The following is a 21,325-nucleotide window of genomic DNA, read 5'->3' as shown; positions in this document are numbered from 1 at the left end:
GGCCCCCACCCCTGAGCGGTGGGTGGGGGCCCTAAAATTAACAATAGGGGGGGGACCTATTGTCCCCCCCGGCCACCACCCCTGAGCGGTGGGTGGGGGCCCTAAAATTAACAATAGGGGGGGACCTATTGTCCCCCCCCGGCCCCCACCCCTGAGCAGTGGGTGGGGGCCCTAAAACTAACAATAAGGGGGGGACCTATTGTCCCCCCCGGCCCCCACCCCTGAGCGGTGGGTGGGGGGCCTAAAAATAACAATAAGGGGGGGACCTATTGTCCCCCCCGGCCCCCACCCCTGAGCGGTGGGTGGGGGCCGTAAAATTAACAATAAGGGGGGGACCTATTGTACCCCCCCGGCCCCCACCCCTGAGCGGTGGGGGCCCTAAAATTAACAATAAGGTGGGGGACCTATTGTCCCCCCCGGCCCCCACCCCTGAGCGGTGGGTGGGGGCCCTAAAATTAACAATAAGGGGGGGACCTATTGTCCCCCCCAGCCCCCACCCCTGAGCTGTGGGTGGGGGCCCTAAAACTAACAATAAGGGAGGACCTATTGTCCCCCCCCGGCCCCCACCCCTGAGCGGTGGGTGGGGGCCCTAAAATTAACCTATTGTGGGGGCCCTAAATACAAAGGGGGGGGGGTGCCCTTGTTAACCCTCCCCCCCCCAAAAAAAATGATCTACCTACCTACCCCCCTCACCCTAAAAATAATGAGGGGGGGACCTTTAACTAAAACCCTGTAAAAAAAATAGATAAAAACAACTTACCATTTGATGTTTTCTTTCTTCTACAATCTTCTTTTTTCAGCCCCAAAAAAGGCCAAAAAGAAACCATAATAACCGACGCAATTAAAAAAAAAAAAAAACGACCGCACAAAAAAATAATCCATCTTCACCCATGGAGGGCTCCGCGCAGACTGAGCTCTGCAGGGCGGGGGAAGGCTTATAAAGCCTTGCCACGCCCTGCAATTAGGCTAAGAACACTCTGATTGGCTGGTTTAAGCCAATCAGAGTGCTCTTTGTCATTTTACACAGTGTGGGAAAATTCCAAAGAACTTTCCCACGCGTGTAAAATGACACAGAGCACTGTTATTGGATGGCTTGAAATCCATCCAATCACAGTGCTCTGTGTCATTTTACACAGCGTGGGAAAATTGATCTTTCCCACGCTGTGTAAAATGACACAGAGCACTGTGATTGGATGGATTTCAAGCCATCCAATCACAGTGCTCTGTGTCATTTTACACGCGTGGGAAAGTTCTTTGGAGTTTTCCCACGCTGTGTAAAATGACAAAGAGCACTCTGATTGGCTTAAACCAGCCAATCAGAGTGTTCTTAGCCTAATTGCAGGGCGTGGCAAGGCTTTATAAGCCTTCCCCCGCCCTGCAGAGCTCAGTCTGTGCGGAGCCCTCCATGGGTGAAGATGGATTATTTTTTTGTGCGGTCGTTTTTTTTTTTTTTTAATTGCGTCGGTTATTATGGTTTTTTTTTTTGGCCTTTTTTGGGGCTGAAAAAAGAAGATTGTAGAAGAAAGAAAACATCAAATGGTAAGTTGTTTTTATCTATTTTTTTACAGGGTTTTAGTTAAAGGACTCTCATTATTTTTAGGGTGAGGGGGGTAGGTAGGTAGATCATTTTTTTGGGGGGGGGAAGGGTTAAAAAGGGCACCCCCCTTTTGTTTTTAGGGCCCCCACCCACCGCTCAGGGCTGGGGGCTGGGGGGACAATAGGTCCCCCCTTATTGTTAATTTTAGGGCCCCCACCCACCGCTCAGGGGTGGGGGCTGGGGGGGGACAATAGGTCCCCCCCTTATTGTTAATTTTAGGGCCCCCACCCACCGCTCAGGGGTGGGGGCCGGGGGTGACAATAGGTCCTCCCCCTTATTGTTAATTTTAGGGCCCCCACCCACCGCTCAGGGGTGGGGGCCGGGGGGGGGCAATAGGTCCCCCCCCTTATTATTAATTTTAGGGCCCCCACCCACCGCTCAGGGGTGGGGGCGGGGGGAGGGACAATAGGTCCCCCCTTATTATTAATTTTAGGGCCCCCACCCACCGCTCAGGGGTGGGGGCCGGGGGGGACAATAGGTCGCCCTCTTATTGTGATTTTTAGGACCCCCCCTTTTTTTTTTTTAACAGTGAGCAGCCACAGGCTGCTCACTGTTTAATAGACATGCCCCTACTCGCGGTATTGCGAGTAGGGGCACAATTTACTAATACTAAGTAATTTTTACTTAGTATTAGTAAATTAATAGGGGGCGGACCGAACATCGCATATGTTCGCCCGCCGTGGCGAACGCGAGCACGCTAAGTTCGCCGGGAACTATTCGCCAGCGAACAGTTCGGTACATCACTACTTAGGACAATCTTTTTTATTTAGGGGCCTATGACTCTTCACTAGAGCAACAGCAAGACCGGCCTTCTCATCCTTCTGTGTCTGTATAAGGCGTTATTTCTGTAACCCTGGGTTCTGTCGAATGGCATCATCAAAACATTTCCTCTCCAAGTTAAGGGGCATGTTACACACAGCAACAACTTGATTAGGGGGAATTAATTAATGCTTTCCCTGGCTGTTCCCACTTCCTATAACCTCCGATCCAGTACCAACACTTTACTTAGTATACCTCAATACAAAAAGAAAGCGTCCCGATCCTCCTTCTCCTACAGAGCGCCGCAATTGTGGAACGACCTCCCGCACAATTTAAAATCTTCCCTAAGCCTAAAGTCCTTTAAGAGATCCCTCTCTACATACCTCAAAACAGAATGGTAAAATATTTTATAAATAAATAAATAATTTATAATTATATATATATATATATATATATATATATATATATATATATATATATATATATGATCTAAGTATATATTTTATTTTAAACTGTTATTAACTTTATTTTTTTAACATTTTTCAGGCAGCAGGGGGAGTACCTATCATTACAGGCACTCCCCCTGCTGGCAATGCCTTGGACGGCTATGCCGTCCATGTGATTGCGAGGTCCTCGCAAGGACCTTGCGATCACATGGCCCAGGGGGGCTGAAGAGGATGGAGGGGGACTCCCTGGGCTCCCAGGTAAGTCCCCATACCGCGATCGCCGACATGGGATCGCCGGCGACCGGGTAAGTAGAAAGGACATTTAGGGCGTTCTATGCCGCCCTCCGGCGTTTAGAGCTGGTTTCCTAAGGACGGCATAGAACGCCCGCCATCCTTAAGGGGTTAAGGCATGTGGCAATGCTGTTATTTGTTTATTTTAGCACATAAACAGTTTTTTTTTTGTCAGAAAGTGAATCATCTTGCTTATCTAAATTAGCATATGAGATCAAGATCAATGTCTGAGTATGAGCTAGTGTGAAGCACAACCTTGGTGTGTGCCCACTATATACTCTGTTACTATGAGGACTTAGCCTCAGACTCAATATATATATATTTTTTGCCTAGATTAGGTGTTTTTAATAAAACTAGTCAAATCTATCAGCATCAAAGTAGCTGTTTAGTTGATATGTGAGTGCGCTGGATTTCTATTTTTACTGTACTTATTGGCCCCCAGCAGCACCCCATTTAAGCATGTTTAGGTGAGTGCAGCCAGCCCCTGGTTTTCCCATATATATTTAGGAGTCTAGCCAGCTCCTTGGTTTTGCACCGCCCCCTGTCACAGGTGTCTCATCTCAGGACCCTATTTAAGCCTTGTACTGCAGAGAACTCGAGATGGAAGGATTTACCCAAGTGAGTAGCTCATTTAGTAGACAGTTGGCAGTGAGAGTAGGACCTGCCAAAGAAGGGGTACATTGACGTTTGTGGTAGGCTTATGCAATGTATGATCATATAGTGTAACTAAACCCCCATTATTTTTTGCCTAGATTAGGTGTTTTTAATAAAACTAGTCAAATCTGTCAGCATCAAAGTAGCTGTTTAGTTGATACGTGAGTGCGCTGGATTTCTAATTTGATTATATATATATATATATATATATAGATATATATATATATATATATATATATATATATATATATCTATATATATATATATATGGTGATGTGAGCACTCTCAGTATATGTATCCATTCTATGCTCTATATATGAGTTAGTATGCAGACAACACCACTGTACGTGTGTACATTATATTCTCTATGTTTACGTTAATATGAGGACACAGCCTAAGTATATGTATCCCTATATGCTCTGTGTATGAGTTGGTCTGAAAATACAGCCTCAGCATGTGTGTCCAGTATTTGCTCTATGTATGAGTTACTATGAGGACACATTCCTAGTATGTGTGTCCACAATATGCTCTATGCATGTTACTGTGAAGACACAGCCTCAGTATGCTTGTCCATTATATGCTCTATGTAAATACTTAATGAAAGTATTTAGAAAATTGGGCAGACTAGATGGGCCAAACGGTTCTTATCTACCAACACATTTTATATTTCTATGCATGTGTTAGTATGAGGACAAAACCTCAGTATATGTGTCCACGATATGCTCCATGTATGAGTTGGTGTTAAGCACCGCCTCAGTATATGTGTCCACTTTATTCTCTATGTATGAGTTACTGTGAAGTCACAGCCTCAGTTTGTGTCCTCTACATGTACTATGTATAAATTGAATGTGAAGACATGCTTCAGTATATATGTCTATATAATTTCATACTTAAGCTCACTTTATATTAATATATATATATATATATATATATATATATATATATATATATATATATATATATATATATACATATATACAATATTATCCAAATACACTCATTATGAAACTATATATATATAGAATACCTTGTAGGAAAGCACCCACAGGACTTGATATGGTAAAACAGTGCTTCTTTATTGCAGCAAAAATTTCAAGTAGAAAGTGTCTACGTTTCAGTACCATCTGGACTTTTATCAAAACAACTAAACAGTGAAAAAAACAGTTCATAAACAGTTCATTGGAAGGTGAAAACAATATATATGTATGTGTATATATGTGTGTATATATATATATATATATATATATATATATATATATATATAATAAATAAAATCATGAAAAACATATATATAAATATAATTATACAATTACATAGATAATTGCATATATACATGTAGAATTTAAATGTATATATGTACGTGTATTTAAATTATACGTGTATATTTATGTAATCTTTTTAGATAACTATTTTTTTTATTAATTACAATTTAAGGAACCTGCCTCTCATCCCAGGCAGAAAGTCCAGAGAATTTAATTTGCAAGCCCTATATTTAACCCTGTAACTTTCCAAACCACCATAAAACCTGTACATGGTTGTTACTGTTGTACTCGGGAGACTTTGCTGAACAAAAATATGAGTGTTTCAAAATAGTAAAATGTATCATGCTGATGATATCACCAGCAAGTTTGCAGTTTTTGTGTAAAAAATGCAAAAAAAAAGTGAACGCTAACTTTGGCTAAGTGGCTACTAAAAAAGACTGGGCATAACCATTTTGAATACCCTGGGTGGTCTACATTTTCAAATGGTATGTCACGATGGGGATAATTCTCATTCCTGGGCTCCCATATGGTCTCAGAGGCAACATAACCAATCTGGCAAATTTCAATGTGCAAAAATGGAAATAGACAAGTCTTATATTCGACCCTGTAACTTTCCAAAACACCATAAAACCTGGACATCAGAGGTACTGTTGTACTTGTGTGCTGAACACAAATACAGGGAGTGCAGAATTATTAGGCAAGTTGTATTTTTGAGGATTAATTTTATTATTGAACAACAACCATGTTCTCAATGAACCCGAAAAACTCATTAATATCAAAGCTGAATATTTTTGGAAGTAGATTTTAGTTTGTTTTTAGTTATAGCTATTTTAGGGGGATATCTGTGTGTGCAGGTGACTATCACTGTGCATAATTATTAGGCAACTTAACAAAAAACAAATATATACCCATTTCAATTATTTATTTTTACCAGTGAAACCAATATAACATCTCAACATTCACAAATATACATTTCTGACATTCAAAACATAACAAAAACAAATCAGTGACCAATATAGCCACCTTTCTTTGCAAGGATACTCACAAGCCTGCCATCCATGGATTCTGTCAGTGTTTTGATCTGTTCACCATCAACATTGCGTGCAGCAGCAACCACAGCCTCCCAGACACTGTTCAGAGAGGTGTACTGTTTTCCCTCCTTGTAAATCTCACATTTGATGATGGACCACAGGTTCTCAATGGGGTTCAGATCAGGTGAACAAGGAGGCCATGTCATTAGATTTTCTTCTTTTATACCCTTTCTTGCCAGCCACGCTGTGGAGTACTTGGACGCTTGTGATGGAGCATTGTCCTGCATGAAAATCATGTTTTTCTTGAAGGATGCAGACTTCTTCCTGTACCACTGCTTGAAGAAGGTGTCTTCCAGAAACTGGCAGTAGGACTGGGAGTTGAGCTTGACTCCATCCTCAACCCGAAAAGGCCCCACAAGCTCATCTTTGATGATACCAGCCCAAACCAGTACTCCACCTCCACCTTGCTGGCGTCTGAGTCAGACTGGAGCTCTCTGCCCTTTACCAATCCATCCATCTGGCCCATCAAGACTCACTCTCATTTCATCAGTCCATAAAACCTTAGAAAAATCAGTCTTGAGATATTTCTTGGCCCAGTCTTGACGTTTCAGCTTGTGTGTCTTGTTCAGTGGTGGTCGTCTTTCAGCCTTTCTTACCTTGGCCATGTCTCTGAGTATTGCACACCTTGTGCTTTTGGGCACTCCAGTGATGTGTCAGCTCTGAAATATTGCCAAACTGGTGGCAAGTGGCATCTTGGCAGCTGCACGCTTGACTTTTCTCAGTTCATGGGCAGTTATTTTGCGACCCTGTTGACTATTTTGAATGAAACGCTTGATTGTTCGATGATCACGCTTCAGAAGCTTTGCAATTTTAAGAGTGCTGCATCCCTCTGCAAGATATCTCACTATTTTTGACTTTTCTGAGCCTGTCAAGTCCTTCTTTTGACCCATTTTGCCAAAGGAAATGAAGTTGCCTAATAATTATGCACACCTGATATAGGGTGTTGATGTCATTAGACCACACCCCTTCTCATTACAGAGATGCACATCACCTAATATGCTTAATTGGTAGTAGGCTTTCGAGCCTATACAGCTTGGAGTAAGACAACATGCATAAAGAGGATGATGTGGTCAAAATACTAATTTGCCTAATAATTCTGCACTCCCTGTATGAGTGTTTCAGAATGGTAAAATATATAATGCTGATGGTAACATTGGTGAAAGAGCAGTTTATTTGTGAAAAAGGCAAAAAAAAACTAATAAGAACATTAACTTTGGCCAGAGTTTGTGACTAAGTGCTACTAAAAAAACTGGACATACGGGGGGCGGGGCCTGGCCGCCGAGCTGGATGGACGTGGGGCACCTCGGCTCCTCTGTGAAACCCTAATATCCAGCTCAAAATTATTATTTTCCCCCTAAAGAACACCACACAGCAGCTACTAGCAGCTACTAGAAGGCAAAGGGGACCCGAGCACAACTGTCGGCGGACATACTAACCCCCGTCCTACCGGCGAGGCTGACTGCTGGGCAGCTGGGATTGCGGCCTGCCGTGAGGCTCTGGCGGGAGATGCGGCCGGTCTCCCGCGCTTAGTCCGGCGGGACCCCCCATGCACCTACCGAGGGCCCCGTTCTCCCCCCCTGTGGGCCGGGGGGGTTATCCCGGACCCCACCGGGGATGCAGCGAACACTCAAGCCACTTGAGCGTCGGAAACACAAACCCGAGACCGCATGGCAAAAATCAAGATGGCCGCCTCGCCTACAACAAGCCTAAGAACACAGGCGGTCACAGCAGAGCAACGGCGGGCTGTCTAGCACGGAGGGAGCTAAGTTTTAAGTGCACTGCTCGCAACCTTGCTAAGCCATCGGACCCACTACAGCAAGCAACCGTAGCAGATCCTCAGCCTCCTCCGAGGTCCGAAGCATGTCAGATATTAGCTGCCTTCACTAACAAAGAACTGACAGCTTATGCCAAAGCTGGGGCCGTGGCTGAAGAGGTCCTTACAGCTATCAGAACGGTGATAGCCTTCGGTGGGCAAAAGAAGGAAATAGCAAGGTATGAAAAGAACTTAGAAGATGCCAAGAATATAGGTGTAAAGAAGGCAATCACATCAAATGCTCCAATAGGAGTTGCTTTCTTAATAATATACTCTGCCTATGCATTAGCTTTCTGGTACGGTACACATCTGGTTATATATGAAAATTACACCATTGGCGCTGTACTTACTGTATTTTTCTCAGTGACTGTGGCTGCTTTCAGTTTTGGCCAAGCTGCCCCCAATATTGAAGCCTTTGCCACGGCCCGGGGAGCAGCCTATCCCGTATTCACCATTATTGATAATGAACCCAAAATTGACAGTTTTTCCACTGATGGCTTTAAACCAGACAGCATTAAAGGAGATATAGAATTCATTGATGTAAATTTTACATACCCATCCAGGGCTGATTATCAGGTTTTGAAAGGAATAAACCTAAAGATCACAAGTGGGGAAACTGTTGCTCTAGTCGGAAGCAGCGGCTGCGGGAAAAGTACCACCGTGCAGTTGCTACAGCGATTTTATGATCCTGTGAAAGGCTCGATAACCATTGATGGACAAGATATTCGTAACCTTAATACGAAATATCTCAGAGAAATTATCGGCGTGGTGAGCCAGGAACCGATTCTGTTTGATACTACAATTTCAGAAAACATCCGTTATGGACGAGAAGATGTCACAATGGAGGAAATCGAAAAAGCAACAAAGGATGCAAATGCGTACAATTTTATTATGCAATTACCAGACAAATTTGAAACCCTGGTGGGAGAGAGAGGAACACAGATGAGTGGTGGACAGAAACAGAGGATCGCTATTGCAAGAGCACTTGTCCGCAATCCCAAAATACTCCTAGACGAGGCCACGTCCGCCCTGGACACTGAAAGTGAAGCTGTTGTCCAAACTGCTCTGGATAAGGCTCGGGAGGGTCGTACGACCATTGTAATTGCTCACCGTTTGTCCACAATTCGAAATGCTGACACTATTGCTGCTTTTGACAGCGGAGTCATAATCGAAAAAGGAAATCACAATGTATTAATGGAAAAACAAGGGGTATATTACAAGCTTGTTACTATACAGACAGTGGAAGCACATAATGATGATGATCTAGAAGATGAGCCATATGAACGGACATCAGCAGAGATGGATCTTACAGGCTCCCAACTAATAAGGAGGAAATCAAGTCGACAAAGTTCTAGGAAAATGCCAGAGAAACAGGACAAGAAAAAAGAAGGCAATAACAAAAATGGGGTTGAAGAAATTCCATCAGTCTCATTTTTTAAGGTTCTAAGCTTGAACAAACCAGAATGGTTGTACTTTGTGGTTGGCGTTATCTGCGCCATCACTAACGGGGGCACTCGACCAGCATTCTCTATCATATTTTCGAAAATCATTGGGGTGTTTGCCGGAGACGCGGCTGATATAAATTCAAAAAGCACCATGTTCTCACTATTTTTCCTAGCGTTGGGTGGAGTTTCATTCGTTACATATTTCCTTCAGTTGTTTTCACAGGGATTCACCTTTGGTAAAGCAGGAGAGATTCTAACTATGCGGCTCAGACTCATGGCTTTCAAAGCAATGCTGAGACAGGAAATGAGCTGGTTTGACAACTCCAAGAACAGCACTGGGGCTTTAACAACAAGGCTGGCTACTGATGCTTCGCAAGTGCAGGGGGCAACTGGAGCAAGACTTTCCATACTGTGTCAGAACATAGCAAATATGGGCACAGCCATTATTATATCACTTATATACGGATGGCAACTAACTCTTCTTCTTTTGGGAATTGTGCCAATACTTGCCATTTCTTCTCTGATTTCAATGAAAATGCTTGCTGGCCACGCCAAGAAAGACAAAGCAGAATTGGAAGTAGCTGGAAAAGTTGCCAATGATGCTATAGAGAACATCCGCACTGTTGTCTCATTGACACGAGAAAGGAAATTTGAGTCCATGTATGAGAAGAATTTGGAAGGGCCCTACAGGAATTCTGTTAAAAAAGCACATATATATGGCTTGTCATTTGGCCTCTCTCAAGCCATTATGTATTTTGCTTATGCTGGCTGTTTCCGGTTTGGGGCGTACCTGGTGGCAAAAGGTCTAATGAACTTTGAAGATGTTTTTCTGGTTTTCTCAGCCATTGTGTTTGGTGCAATGGCTTTGGGCCAGACCAGTTCATTTGCCCCAGACTACGCTAAGGCAATGGTGTCCGCATCCCATATATTCAGTTTATTGGAACGAGTTCCACTGATTGACAGCTACAGCAATGAAGGGGAAAAGCCACCACATTGCGATGGAAACGTGACATTTAAAGGTGTGCAGTTTAATTACCCGACAAGGCCTGATGTCCAAGTTCTTCAGGGACTGGATTTGACAGTGAAGAAAGGAGAAACGTTGGCACTGGTGGGCAGCAGTGGATGTGGCAAAAGCACAACCGTCCAACTTCTGGAGAGGTTCTACGACCCAAATGATGGAGATGTGTGCTTGGATGGCAACGGTGTGAAAAGCCTGAACATCCAGTGGCTCAGAGCACAGATGGGGATAGTTTCCCAGGAACCCATGTTGTTTGACTGCAGCATTGCCGACAATATTGCATATGGTGACAACAGCAGGATGGTGACACAAGAGGAGATTGAAACCGCAGCAAGAGAAGCCAATATCCATAACTTTATTGACTCACTGAGCGATAAATATAACACACGTGTTGGGGATAAAGGGACCCAGCTCTCAGGAGGACAGAAGCAGAGGATAGCCATAGCTCGAGCTCTTGTACGGAAACCCAAAATACTTCTACTGGATGAAGCTACATCTGCCCTGGATACAGAGAGTGAAAAGATTGTACAAGAAGCCCTGGATAAAGCAAGAGAAGGTCGCACTTGCATTGTGATTGCTCATCGGTTGTCCACTGTCCAGAATGCGGATAAAATTGCAGTGATCCAGAATGGACAGATTGTAGAACAAGGGACACATCAACAGCTCATACAGCAGAAAGGAGTCTACCATTCACTGGTCACTATACAGCTTGGCCACACATGAGTATGCTACGAGATTCCAAGAATGCCTTTTATTTGGCATTCCTATACATTCCAAGCCACTGGTTTGCCACGCATTTCGCTCAAGAAAGAAAATCGAGGGAGACATTGTATGTTGATGGATGTTTGAGATCATTTCAGAAGAGTTAAAGCATTCCAAGTCAACCGTTTGTTTCACGGTGATATGGAAACTTCATTAAAGCCATAAGGAGCCTTTCCTTTGTAATTACTTGTTTGTATATTGGCATGTATATTTATTAACAAGTGTTTTTCAACATTCAATGTAATTAAATATTCCCAAGAAAAAAACAAAAAAAAAAACTGGACATACTCCAATTTGAATACCCTGGGTTGTCTACTTTTTCAAATGGTATGCAATGATGTGGGGTAATTTCATTCCTGGACTGCCATATAGTCTTAAAGGCAGCAAATCAGTCTGGCAAAATTCAATTGCAAGAACAGAAAAAGAGAATGCCCTATATTTGAATTGAAGTTTCCAAAACCATATAAAACATGTACGTGGGGGTATTGCTGTACACAAGAGACATCGCTGAACGCAAATAAGTGTATTTTATTGCAGTAAAATCTAACAGTATCATGACATTCACGGTAACTATGTCATGCAGAACTAAAAAAAGTTAAATACATTTTTAATTTCTCAAACTTCTTAGATTTTACTCAAATTAAATTATGTTTCATATCTAAATATTTGAAGTGAAATGAAAGTCCCGTTTCTCCTGAACAAAATGATATACAATAAGCATTGGTGCATTTAATATGAACGATATGGTTGATGACAACAAAGGCAGAGCCCCCGAATCAGAGCACTGATGATCGCCGCGCCAGGTAAGTATGGAGGCAGGGGAGGTCTGTCGTTTAAGCCTGCTTGCTGTATGGTGACATAGTACATCCTGTGGTCTTAAGAGGTTTATGGGTTATAGGAACACTCTAGTGTCAAAAATACAAATGTATTCCTTAACACTATAGTTTTAAAATCACTGTTTAGGAGGCCTTTCTCTGTAACCCCCTCTCCTGCCTTTAAAAGGGGATTTTACTCACATTTGTTCCCACTCTGGTCTCTACCCGGCAGGCACTGTTGCATTTTGCCTCCTTGGCTGAGACTGTTGCATTTGAGGATCTCAACCAATCCAATGCTTTCCCATAGGAAAGCATAGAGATGCTATTGCACATGTGCAACAAAATGCCGTGCTGCGCCAATCAGCATCTACTCATAGAGTTGCATTAAATCAATTAGGAACATTCAGTGTCTCCATGCAGAAAGTGGAGACATTGAGCATAAGGTTATTTAGTGGGTGCAAGGGAGCTGTAGTTGGTGGAGGTGACAATAGGGGCTTAATGGATGCAGCGGGGATAGAAACTGTAGTGAATGCATGGGAGGGATAGGGGTTGTAGGGGGTGCAGCGGATTGCTAGAGACTCTAGTAGGTGCAGGGGGTAATAGAGGCTGTAGTGTGAAGAGAAGGTACTATGGGTTTTATTGAGTGCAGATAGGGATAGGGCTGTAGTGGGTGCAGAGGAGGGATAGGGGATGTAGTGAATTCACGTGGTATAGGGCTTATAGTGGGTAATAGGGACTGTAGTTTTAGCCATGGGCTGTAGTGGGTGCAGGGGATAATATAGGGCTGTGGTGAATGCACAGGGCATAGCAGCTGTATTGGGTAATAGAAGCTATTGTGGGTAACATGGGCTGTAGTGGGTGCATGGGGTAACTGGGACTGTAGTTGGTGCATAGGGTGATAGGGGCTGCATGTATTGTGGAAGCTGTAATCTCCCAGCATGCACTATAGAGCCATTAACTTCACAGAGTACCGTAGCACAGGGGAGGCTTGAGAATCAGAAGTGTGTTGTTCTCTTCAGAAGTCACCTCTAAAATATCAAAGTTGTTCTACTTTATGTTTCTTAATTTTGGGCTGAAAAAATAGGTAAAAATACGGTATGTTCATTTATGATGTTTAGAACTTCAATTTACTTATGTCTCCATTCAGTTTAGATTTGTTTTATGTACTGTTTTGGTCAGCAGCTGATGTTACTATAAAATACAGAAAATCTCTGTATTTTAATTTCACTGGAAACTTTTAAAAACTTTTTCATGTGATGCTTTATATTCTTTAAAAACATATATTAACATTTAGCAAGAATAGAGCAACATTTTGAACTATTGACAGGGAGCCAAGATGGGGGTTCCTAGTTCATATACATCCGAAAAAGTTCCCCTCTAATGTCTTTTTGCCCGTGATTTTTTCTAGTAATACATTTAAATGTTATAATTCAACCCTGAGACGTCCTGTAGTAAAATGCAAAATTATCTCATACAAAGGGATGCTGAATGAGATACTGAAGCTAAAGATAATACAAATTGACATCTTCCTACTGCTGATCTATAGAATGCCACATCAGAACCTAACCCTGGTAACAAAATTGTCTTTCTCAGCACACTAAGCCCACTAACAAATCATTGTAACATTGGACTGGAACATTTTTCCAAGGTTAAACTTTCTAATGTACTCTTCTTTATTTTGCAGACTAATTTGAGGTTATCTAAACACAATCTGCAATATATCTGCTATTTATTTAAATTGTTAGTAGCATTTTATCCATGACAATTTTCAAGCATAACCTTGTATCACGTGTTTTCGTAAACTATAGATGAGCTTCATCAGCAATATATTGTTTTCAACTTTCAAAGAAAGTTTACTGATGTTTTATAACCAGGTTCCAATGTTTATTTATTTTATGTTTACTTTGTGATTTACCAAATTATTTTAAAATATAATAATGAGTGTAATAAAACGAACAACATAGAATTGGACGATTGGAGTGTTGTAAAGCACCAACTATTTAGCAACACAAACATTCTTTTTATTAACTGATATATTGCATTTGATTTTTAATTTGAATTCTGTTGATTTCATATTTTATAGATACATGTTTTTGATTAGGCTTGGTTTATTCCAATAGCTAACGTAGAAAAAAACATTTTTAATGTATAATGCTTTTATAATTTTTTATATTTTGAGTCTTAAAATATGTCTGTTTTCATTAATATTTTCATTATTGTCTGATAGAAATTTGTCCCTGTAATAACATATTTTGTTTTAGCAATTTAACAGACATTTTGTATCCAGTTGCAGTATTTAAGAAGCAGCATTTAGTAAATATACATTTAATGTACCCCTCTCTGACTCTTCTAAAAAGTGCAAGGAGTCATGTCTTTGACTCCTGACTGCAAACGTTTCTTTGGTGCTCTGGTGCTAGAGTAAATTATCCCCACCCTTCCCTCGCCCACTCGTCAATCGATGCTCCTAGTGCTTACCAAGGACCATCAGCACCGCACTAGACACCACAAGCACCGTAGATCACACGAACCGCCGCAAGTTTGGTAGGGTCTCGCCATCCTCTACCCACCCTGGACCTACGACAAGGCTTCAGGTTCCAGTGGGTAAACCACTCCTCCAAGAGAGAGTGGCATGAACAAGCTCTTAAAAGAGCTTAGTGATTATAGCCCAAGGAGTATACAGAGTATAGCAATCCCCCAGTGTAGATGCAGCCTTTCCCCCCACACATGAAACGCGGCTCTATGTTGAGGGTAAAACAGAAACTCAGCAGATCTGAGGGTCCATTGTCTTCCATACAGTATTTCCCACAAGGTTACCACCCATGTGGACCCTGTGGGGCACAGGACACAATGTCACAAAACCAATCAGAACAGCATTGCACAGTTAGACACTCCCAGATAATGTACACAAAGCCCCCCTCCGCCCGTGATACAATTAACAAAGACAAAGGGCCAACTCGATTAACTCCAAGCCGAAAAAAACATACATTTTCACAAACCCCAAAAAGTACCCAGAAATACAACATATCCCCACAAAAGTCACATATCCTGATAGCCCCGATCCAAACATATCCAAAAATCACCCAGATCGGTTCAGAGGTTCAGGAATTCCCTGGAAGTCTTATTTTTGCCCCACCGTGCACATGGTCCCATGCCCAAAACAGTTCCATACACTCGACGACAAAACACTCCTGGACAATTTAAGATGGCCGCCGCCACATGTGTGAATCTGTTCCAGTTAAAAGTCCAAGGGGCATTGTGCAAAGACCCAATATGCACAATTAGTGTTTTTAAAGGGCAATACATCCCAGGGGCCATAGTCACAGGGCAAGAGGCTGGCAAGACTGGCATACATTTTTAATGTATAATGCTTTTATAATGTCACTAGTTTGTTGCTGCATGTTGTAATTTTTATTTTACTGCTGAGTCTTAAAATACGGCTGTTTTCATTAATCTTTTCATTATTGTCTGATAGAAATGTATCCATGTAACAACATATTTGGTTTTCCTAATAGCAATTTAACAGACATTTTCTATCCAGTTGCAGATTTAAGAAGCAGCATTTAGTAAATATACATTTAATGTACCCCTCTCTGACTCTTCTAAAAAGTGCAAGGTGTCACGTTTCTTTGGTGCTCATGTGGTAAAGGAAATTATGCCCATCCTGTCCTCGCCCACTCCTTGTCCTTTATTTTCATGCCCCAACTTTACCTTTTATGCCAACGGCCATATTAATTCCTTTCCAATGAAAAGATACATAATTGTTGTGCAAGGGTAGAAGTAACTGGAACATGGGTTATGAGGTACATAATAGGGCTCAGATTATGTGTAGTGAGGCTGATAGTATTATAAGAGGAGGACACAGATTTTGGCTGGGGGAGGGAGGGAATGTTAGAGGTAGCAATGAGGAATTCACACATCAAATTATACTCAGTATTTTAGTACATTTAAACGTTATGAGCATTCGTACATAAAGTACTTGTACAGGGAATTAAATATACTACATCTCCCTTCAGTTACTTTTAACCATCTATTAGATTTCTTTAGTTGCCAATCTCTCTTTCTTCCTTCTTCCTGTCTCACCTTTCTATCTCTTTTACAGCCTCCGCCAGTCTCTTTCCTTCATCAGTGTTTGTCAACATAACTAGTGTTTTTACCGTTTCTCTCTTGCCTATCATTGTGAGGGATGACTACGTTTGGGGTGGCTGTCACTGTATGGGATAATTATGTCTAAGTTGGATGCCAATGTATATGGGTAGGCTGCCTATTGTGTATGCATTTTGTGTGTTGTGTGTGAGGAATCTGTTTGTCTTGTTGTGTCTGATGAGGCTGTGTGTGGAGGCTGCATATACAGTAAAACAATGTATGTGAGCAGGGCCGGACTGGGAAAAAAATTAGCCCGGGCATTTTTCCATCAGAGCAGCCCCCTAAGAAGGGGGCGGGGCCAGAGAGGGTGTGTTTTGTCATCACTAATGACAAGCACGCCCCCCTCAAAGTGAGCATGTTGGTTCAATGCGCAGAGCCCCGCTGAAGAGCTCTAGCATTAGAAAAAGGCCCTGAATTTGTTCTGCACAGCGCAAGCAAATTTAATAACATGCTTGCACTGAGTTTGCTTTTAAATTGTCTCTGGTGTCTCCATAAGTGGGATACCAGAGGACAAAAGGGCCAGGAAAGTGTATGGTGCATGTGTTTGGAGCCTGCTTGTGGGATTGCGTGTGTGTAGAGTGTGGTGTGGTATTGTGTAAATAGGTCAATTTAATTTGTGTTTGTGGTGTAAATAATATGTGTGGCTAGGGGCTGTGCAGAGTGTGTGTATAGGGGGCATCGTGTTATAGGGGATGTAGCAAGTGTGTGCATACGGGCTGTAGTGTGTGTGTATAGGTGACGTAGTGTGTGTAGGGGTTGTAGAGAGGGTGTGTTTAGAGAATGTTGTATGTGTTTGCTGACAAGGAATGTAGTGTGTGTGTGTGTGTGTGTAGGTGGTGCAGTGTGTGTGTGTAGGAGATCTAGTGTGTAAAGGACCCAGAGTGTGTATAGGAGATTGTGTGTGTGTGTAGAGGATTAAGAGTGCATATAGGCAGGGCCGGATTAACATAGGGTCTGATGGAGCTGCAGCTCCAGGCCCAGGCCCATGGAATAGGCCCATTTAAAAAAAAAAAAAAAAGATTTTAATTTTTTTTAATTTTCTTTTACACACTACTCTTAGGTTTGCCACCTGACTGGTATTTTACTGGAACAGCCGGTATTTGAGGCTGCCTGGCCGTGCCAGTATTGCAGTAATACCGGCAATACAAATGCAGGTATTTTTCTCAATATAAACAGAGATTATTCTGCAATACCAGCACCGGCCAGTAGGGGTCACTGTGTGTGGAGAGAGGCAGTAATAGGAAGTTACAGCATATCGCTCCCTGCCTCTCTCTATTACTCACTAATCTGTGGGGGAGCAGCTACACAGCACAGAGAATCCAGACAGCAGATCTACAGCTCAGGTAAGTGAGGGATGGGGGGAAAGGCAGCAGGGAGACATGGGGACACTGGATGACACGTGGGGACACAGATACCACGAGACCTGGGGACACAGACACTTGGGGACACTGGAAAACATGGGGACACTGAGACACTAGGGGACACTGTGAGACATGGGGACATTGGGAGACACTGAGACATTGGGAAATGGAGAAACTAGGGACACAGTGCTGTGTCCCCATGTTCCCAGTGTCCCCATGTCCCCCAGCCTGTGTCCCTAGTGTCTCAGTGTCCCCATGGCTCACAGTGTCCCCAAGTGTCTGTGTCCCCGGGTATCTCAGTGTACCCATGTCTTACTGTGTCCCCATGTCTCAGTGTCCCTAGTGACTCAGTGTCCCCATGTCTCCCAGTGTCCCCAAGTGTCTCAGTGCCCCATGTCTCCCAGTGTCCCCAAGTGTCTCAGTGAACCTGGGTCTCTCGGTGTACCCATGTCTTACTGTGTCCCCTAGTATCCTAGTGACATGGGGACACACTGAGACATGGGAACACTGGGAGACTGGGGGACTGGGCGACGTAAGGACACTGACGCTATGATACATAGGGACACTGAGAGACTGTGTGACTTGCGAGACTGAGACACTGGGAGACAGGGAGACACTGGGAGCAATCCATCTATACAGCAGAATCAAACTGTAAGTAGTTTGTTGGTGATTTTACAGAATTTTCTCTTGTGTCACTCCTTGTGATTTACATCATGTGATGTCACACATAACTAATTAATTATACAAATGATTAAGGCTGGTATTTTTTCCAAGAAAGGTGGCAACCCTAACTACTCTTCACATACACTTGCTTAAAGGAACACTATAGGGTCAGGAACACAATTATGTATTATGTTTAAACCAACCTCTAGCCCCCCTGGCCCTCTTTTGCCTCCCTAAATATAGTAAAATCTTACTTGTATTCAAGTCTGCAGCTGCAGGCTCTGCCTCTGAACTGACACTGTCTGCTGACATCATCAGAAGTGGTGGTCTGAGCAAATGACAATGCTTCCCCATAGGATTGACTGAGACTGTCAACTAGGCAACATCTCCTCATAAAGAAAAATTGATTCAATGCATCTTTATGAGGAAAGTTTAGTGTCTGCATGCAGAGGGTGGAGACACTGAATGGCAGTGCTGCACACTAGACAGTACTTTCCCAGGAAGCACCTCTAGCAGCCATCTAAGGAGTGGCCATTGGAGTTATGTCCTCTGAAAAGACAGTGTTTACTGCAAAAAGCCTGAAGGGAAGGATTCTACTTACCAGAACAAATACAAAACGCTGTAGTTGTTCTGGTGACTATAGTGTCCCTTTAAGTTTGGAAGCTTAAGATAGATGCATGGGAACAAGACTTGTGTGGACAGGCTGGAAATAAAATTAGTTTAGATAATGCAGACTTTTGTCTCTCTAACATTGTGGCATGTCCCCTTTCTTCTACACTCACTACATACACATTTTCTCTGTCCCAGACTTTATACCAGGAGCTTCTGCCTGCTAGTAAGAAGGTAAGGAGACAAGTGGACATGTGAGTGCTAGGGGACAGTCCATAGAAAGCGTGGAGCGAACACATCATTAGACGCATTTATGTAAAGCTCAGAGCTCAGGGTGCTGCCTGCATTGTATGCCCTTAGTTGGACAGCCTGCATGATTGGTGGGCAGCCGGACATGCATTCATGCCAGGCTGTCCTTCCAATTCTTGGGACAGACATGTCCCCTTTTTGAGCATCTTTGCCCCTTTTGGCAGTTCTGGCCATGTGATTCGCATGCCAGTGGCACACCCTTTTACCCCGCCCATTGACTTCCTGCTTCACTGGACACTGCTGTTAGGGGGTATGGATTTACTTGAAAGATGAAAGCATAAATTAGAGAGAGATTAGCATAGAATGTGTTTTCGTATAGCTGCATCATTTGAGTTTCCCTCCAATACCATCTCTATCAGATATATGATGCTTGGGAGGTATGATTGTTTTAGTGTTTTTGGTCGATAAGATTCTGTAAATAGGCCCATCATAATTGTCAGCACCAGGCCCACTGGGCTCTTAATCTGGCCCATGGTAAGGGATCTAGCGTGTATCTGGAGTGTAATGTGTGTAGTGGTGCTGTGTGAGGGGTGCTGTAGTGTGTGTGTGTGTGTGTGTATATATATATATATATATATATATATATATATATATATATATATATATATATATATATATATATATATATTTATATGGACGTATTGTATGTAAATGGGGTGCTGTGTGTGAAGGTGTTTTTATCTGCCGTCACATTATAGGTTTCTAATTTTCTTTGTCTGTTATTTTATATATATATATATATATATATGTGTGTGTGTGCGTGCTGTGTGTCTGGGGGTGCTGTGTGTGTGAGTGTGAATGTATTTATTTCAATTTAAATATATTTTTTTATTATTAAAAAAAAAAAAGTTATATCCCCCCCTCCCTTCTTACCTTTAGCCTGGGAGGGGGGAGAGCCGTGCTGCCATGGGGTGGTGCCGTGCTGCCATGCTTCCTTCACTGGTGGTCCAGTGGTAAGAGTGAACTCTAACCTGCAGGCTAGAGTTCACTCTCGCGAGATCTGAGGTTGCTGCGGTAACCGCAGCAACGCTCAGACCTCGCGAGAGGAACCGGCGGAGCTGCTGGCTAGAGCTCCGCCCGTCCTCTCCTCCCTCCCACACTCCTCAGCCGGCGGCCGTTTAGAATTGTCTCTGGGCTGGTGAGGGAGATCTTTGATCTCATGGAGGCACACAGCAGGGCTGGCACTCGGATAGCGCTGGCCCTGCAGGGGCTGGCAGGGGAGATCCTGTGATCTCCCCAGCCTGCCTCGGCCCCACGGCCATCGCAGCCCACCAGGGATTTGCCAGTCCGGGCCTGTATGTGAGATAACCTGCACTTAAACTAAATACCCCCCAAAACATTGGATTCTAATGTAATAAAAACATTATATAAAGCGGGTATAGAGATTTGGAGCATAATTGAACAAAACATAATGGACGCATTTTAATAATATGTATATTTTTTAATATTAACTAAACAGGGACTTTGTGGAGAGTTGACAGAATGGAACAGGAAAAAGGGAACTATAGATAGAAATATTATTAGTTCAAAAAGCACACGGGTTTGGGGATGAAGTAAAACTGTAAAAAATGTAAAACGTTCAAACCATGTAGACAGGCTCAGGCACCGAGTGTAGTGGTATTATGGAGACAGGCTTGGAGACTATGGTGAGGCCTAATAGAAAGCAGTTGTTGTTGGGGGATTCTGTCATCAGAGGTGTGGAACTGGACAATAGTGGTCTTGTGAGATGTCTTCCCGGAGCTACTGCTCACAAAGACAGGAGACGTATTTGAAATATTGTTAAGCGAGCAAAGCAGGAAGGGGAATTGGATGTATTTGTCCATCTAGGGACAAATGACTTGGCTTGCAATGAGGTTTCAGAGGTTAAGGAAGTTTTTAGTGTTTTTGCCAATGATATACGGCAGGTTGCTTCCACACTGTCATTCTCTGAAGTTCTGCCTGTACATAACACTCAGAACGACAGGCGGAGGCACAGGGCCGGACTGGGAAGAAAATTCATCCCGGGCATTTTTTAATTACAGAGGCCCACTAAAAAGGGGGCGGGGCCAGATAGGGTGTGTTTTGTCATCACCAATGACAAGCACGCCCCATCACAAAGTGAGCATGTTGGTTCAATGCTCTTCTAGGGTAGACCATGCGCAGAGCTCTGCTGAAGAGCTCTGGCATGAGAAAAAGCCCCAGTATTTGTTCTGCACAGCGCAAGCAAATTTAATAACATGCTTGCACTGTGTTTGCTTGAAATTTGTCTCTGGTGTCTCCACAGTTGGGATACCAGCACACACACACA

At 43.0% G+C, this 21,325-nt stretch overlaps 1 protein-coding gene across 1 annotated transcript; it reads left to right on the top strand.

The window, feature by feature from the left end:
• The first annotated feature begins 7,223 nt into the window (after positions 1–7,223).
• Positions 7,224–11,116, top strand: LOC134586331 (ATP-dependent translocase ABCB1-like). The gene is made up of 2 exons (XM_063441803.1): positions 7,224–7,247; positions 7,917–11,116. Exons 1-2 carry the CDS (start codon positions 7,224–7,226, stop codon positions 11,097–11,099), a joined length of 3,207 nt encoding a protein of 1,068 aa, XP_063297873.1. The 3' UTR covers positions 11,100–11,116.
• The last annotated feature ends 10,209 nt before the right edge of the window (positions 11,117–21,325 follow it).

Source organism: Pelobates fuscus, chromosome 2 (assembly GCF_036172605.1).
Source record: "Pelobates fuscus isolate aPelFus1 chromosome 2, aPelFus1.pri, whole genome shotgun sequence".
NCBI lineage: Eukaryota > Metazoa > Chordata > Amphibia > Anura > Pelobatidae > Pelobates > Pelobates fuscus.
The sequence above is the reverse complement of the archived record's forward strand: the minus strand, read 5'-3'. Positions and strand labels throughout refer to the sequence as shown.

What these genes read in the sequence shown, in the direction of transcription:
- LOC134586331 (XM_063441803.1), top strand. Translation starts at nt 7,224, where the DNA reads ATGGTAAAATATATAATGCTGATG. An exon ending in TAAAATATATAATGCTGATG is followed by an intron (nt 7,248 to 7,916) that starts GTAACATTGGTG and finishes GACCCACTACAG; the next exon opens with CAAGCAACCGTAGCAGATCC.